This window comes from Echinops telfairi, unplaced genomic scaffold, assembly GCF_000313985.2.
Source record: "Echinops telfairi isolate 266 unplaced genomic scaffold, ASM31398v2 ScPeMD7_7465;HRSCAF=8503, whole genome shotgun sequence".
Classification (NCBI taxonomy): Eukaryota; Metazoa; Chordata; class Mammalia; order Afrosoricida; family Tenrecidae; genus Echinops; species Echinops telfairi.
In genome coordinates this window covers 937,712-941,698 of record NW_022111365.1, presented here as the reverse complement: position 1 = coordinate 941,698, position 3,987 = coordinate 937,712, and the positions used below count along the sequence as shown (strand labels likewise).

General features: G+C 40.9%; 1 protein-coding gene across 1 annotated transcript; it reads left to right on the top strand.

Moving 5' to 3' along the window:
* Positions 1–527: 527 nt before the first annotated feature.
* Positions 528–896, top strand: LOC101663033 (anaphase-promoting complex subunit 15-like). Its single transcript, XM_045283697.1, has one exon. The coding sequence runs from the start codon at positions 531–533 to the stop codon at positions 894–896; it is 366 nt and encodes a 121-aa protein (XP_045139632.1). The 5' UTR covers positions 528–530.
* The last annotated feature ends 3,091 nt before the right edge of the window (positions 897–3,987 follow it).

Genomic DNA, 3,987 nt, shown 5'->3' with positions numbered 1-3,987 from the left:
AATTTCCAACAGTATTTGAGACCAGAGCCAGTCCCACGTTGCACACTCACAGTGTTCCATCCAGAGTAGCTGGCCAGATTGTTCAACTTGACTAACCAGGCTCAATGTCTTATTATTCCACTACATAAGAATGTAGATGACGCAGAAAAGTTCCTGGTCCTCTCACGTGTAAATGTGAAATAAAGAGCAAAGAGAAGTCAGATTTCACATGGGGCTGTGATCAAAAGGGCCCTTAAGAAATGAAATCCTCTGCTTACTTTTGTGGGTAATTAGCATAACCAGTTGTTCATGAATTGGACAGCTACTTTGCAAAGATGTGTGCACTCTTCAAAAACGAAGAAACTCGCCTAACGCCGCATCCGGTCAGGCGGGAAGGGAGCGGGAACCCAAAGGCCGCCTAGGTTTGACCCAGGATTTGGGCGGTTCTTCCGCCCAGGCAGATAGAAGTGCCCCTGGGCGCGATGAGGTAGCTGAGGCTCCAAGAGGTTGGTGACGTGACTTGAGCAAGGTTAAATAGCCATCTAGGAGCCATGTCTACTTTGTTTCCCTCGCTCTTCCCCCGTGTGACTGAGACGCTCTGGTTACGTCTGGATGGGCCCTGTGTGGAGGAGACCCAACTGCAACCGCGGGAACAGCAGCATCAGGCCTGGCTCCAGAGCATTGCAGAAAAGGACAACAACCTGGTACCTACTGGCAAGCCAGCCGAGGAGCACTATGATGAGGAGGAGGAAGATGATGAAGAAGATGATGAAGATAGCGAGGAAGACTCAGAGGATGATGAGGATATGCAGGACATGGACGAGATCACTGATTACAATGAGTCACCTGACGATGGAGAGGTCAATGAGGTGGACATGGAAGGCAATGAGCAGGATCAAGACCAGTGGGTGATCTAGGCACACAGAGCAGGAGTGCCCTGGTGATACCCTGGCCAGCCCAACCCACCCTGCACCCCCTGAAGAACCATCTGGGGGTCCCAGTACCTGAAAACTGAACCTTGGACACTTCCACAGCTGCTGCCAACACCTGGTCTCCTTGGCCTCTCCCAGGGCATTGGCTTGCCCTTGAATCCCCAGGGCCTGAGCCCACCCAATCTTCCTGGCCAGTATGTCTCCCCTTGGCTGCCAGGTCTAGTCTAGTTCTAATTCTCTTTAATAAAGACACAGGACTGATCAATAAAATTTAAAAAATGAAGAAACTCATGGAAAATCCGTCACAATGCTGTTTCACGGTTAGCTGTTGTCAAAGTGGTTCCAATTTGTGGCAAGCTTATGACTAGCAGAAGAGAACATTGCCTGGTCCTATCTCATCTTTATGATTATTAGTGTGTTTGGGTCCGTGCTTGTGGCTTTGTGCCAACTCATCTCATAAAGGTTTCCTTTATTTTGGTTGACCCTCTGCCAAACGTGATATTCTTTCTAGCAGTTGGCCTGTGCTTATGAAGTCCAAAGTAGGGAAATATGTCTTTCCACCTTCCATTCTAAGAAGCATCCTGGTTATATATCTTCTAAGACTCATTTCTTTGTTCTTTTTGCAGTCCCTGGTTTATGTCCAATATTCTCCACCTCAGTTCAAATGTTATCAATTCTTCTATTGCCTTTTTATTCATTACTCAGCTTTCTTATGCATATAAGGCACAATGGAAGCTATAATAAATGAATCCACATACAATAGCCCTCAGAAAATCATTTGGCTTGATTTAACAAGTCCATTATATCAGCCCACAACTTGTTGCACAATCCACCCCTTGTCAACTTGGCACTTGTTCATATCTCTTTAGGCCATACATCATCATCACAAGTAAAGACAATACTGAAGTCATACTTGTACCTACCTAACATGATACACGTTACATTTTATTGTTGCATGTGTACAACAAAAGTGCATGAACTCAGTATATATCTTATAGTTTATAAGTGAACAAAACAGAAGTATTTGCTACATAAAGAGGAAACAGTCATAATAATTACTGTCCTCTTTTCTGCAAATAGTCACGTGGTGTGTGGGACTACCTTCTTCCTTCACACATTTCCTGTTCCCTTTGCCCTCACATCAAGAAGAGTTGTACAATCATGACCACAATCAATTTTAGAACATTTTCTTCAATCTTGTACTTATTGTTATTAGCTCTCCATTCCCCTCCAACCTCCTGCGGTACCCTGAAGGGGCCATTAATCCAATAACTGTCTCTATGGACTCACCTCTACTGGATTTCATGTACAGAAAAACATCACACAAAAGAAACTACAAAAAAAACCTAGAAAGAATAACAAAGTAAAACAGAAAGATAAAATCTTCAATTAAAAAGGAAGCAGAAATACTAAAAACTAGAACAAATGTAAATGTTCTATATAAGGAAAAAAATCATAAGGAAGATTAAATGATAGGGTGCTAAATTTTAACCTAACCGCATCTGCAACAATCCACTTTGTAATATGTTTTTCATGTTAACAAGGGTTCCCTGTTCACCTCGCCGTTCTATGGTCCGAGGGGATTCCCCCGGGGCCTATTCCACCTGTGTTTCCCTATCATTTTTCTTTTAATCGAAACAGCTTGACAATGAGTCTAAAGGGTGATGAAAAGATATTACATTTCGACCTAACTATGTCTGCCATAATTGACGGTACAATGCTCTCTGAGGGCTATTCATGGCCCTCAACCGTGGGGATTCACTGGGGACTTAATCTATGTGTGGACCCTGCAAATGGATTTGGCACTTCTCCTGTCATCCATAACCTTCTGCAAACCAGGTATTCACAATTTAAGCTCTGATGCTATTCTCTCATTTAGATTTGGATTATATTATTTACAATTCTTGGATCACACAGACTGGTGTGCTTCTTCCATGTGGTTTTAGTTCACACCTCACTTAGATGACCACTTATTTCCAAGCAAGCCTGTAAGACCCCAGACACTGTTCTTTCAGATAGCTATTCAGCATCTAGTTTCTTCACCACACTTTGCTGCAGCACCCTTATCTTCAGTGATCTCTTCACGAGGTTGAGCATCAGCAGGGCCATGCTTATGAGCTAATTGTTCTTAGACTGGGGCTAGAATTAAGTGCAAGCCTAAAATCTATTCATGCATCTATGGTTTATATATGTCCCTGGTTCACCTTAGCAGCATCATTGTTTTATGTTGAATAACATTATCAATCATCCCCTGAGAACATAGATGTTTAATTTTTTTTCCTGTGGCCAGGATGAACAATAAGAGGCTAGAGTTGTAGTTATCATATTTTCTTCAAATTAACATCTGTGGATTTTTAAAAAATCCAAGTTCTTACTGTCATCCTCCAAGATTCTGATTAGCAAATTTTAATTTTAACGTGTGTCTCAGGTCATTCTTATACTGGTAGTTCCAAGATAAAACTATGAGAACCACAGCTCTATGCAAAAAAATAATTCTCAAAGTTATTAATATTTTATAGTATTTTTTAATCGAAGGTGTGGAAAAAGACTCTTAGAGATTATACCGAACATTCCCCAAAACAGCTCACAGTCAGAAATAATAAATATTATATTAATGCAATTTAATTTTTTTGAAGGAAGAAAAAAAGTTATGATTATTTTTTGAAGGACATAATTTGATCATGTTTAGTTATCCATTCTTTCACTCATGGGCATTTAGGTTGTTTCCATCTTTTTGCTATGGTGAATATTTCTGCAATGAACATGGTGATGCATATATCTATTCATGTCTTGGCTCTCATTCTACAATATATATTAAGTAAAGGGGTTTCGCCATCCTTGCATCTAAGAAACATTCTGGTTGTACTTGTCCCAGACAGATCCGTTTGTTCTTTTGGCAGTCCTCGATACTTTCAATATTCATCGATTCTTCTTTGTCTTCCTTGCTCAATGTTCAACTTTCACATGTATGTGAGTCATTATATTGGGGGCTCGTACAACTCTTATCACAATCCATCCATCCATCCATTGTGTCAAGCACATTTGTACATTTGTTGCCATCATCATTCTCAAAACA

Coding starts and splice junctions, on each gene's coding strand:
- LOC101663033 (XM_045283697.1), top strand. CDS start 531: ATGTCTACTTTGTTTCCCTCGCTCTTCCCCCGTGTGACTGAGACGCTC.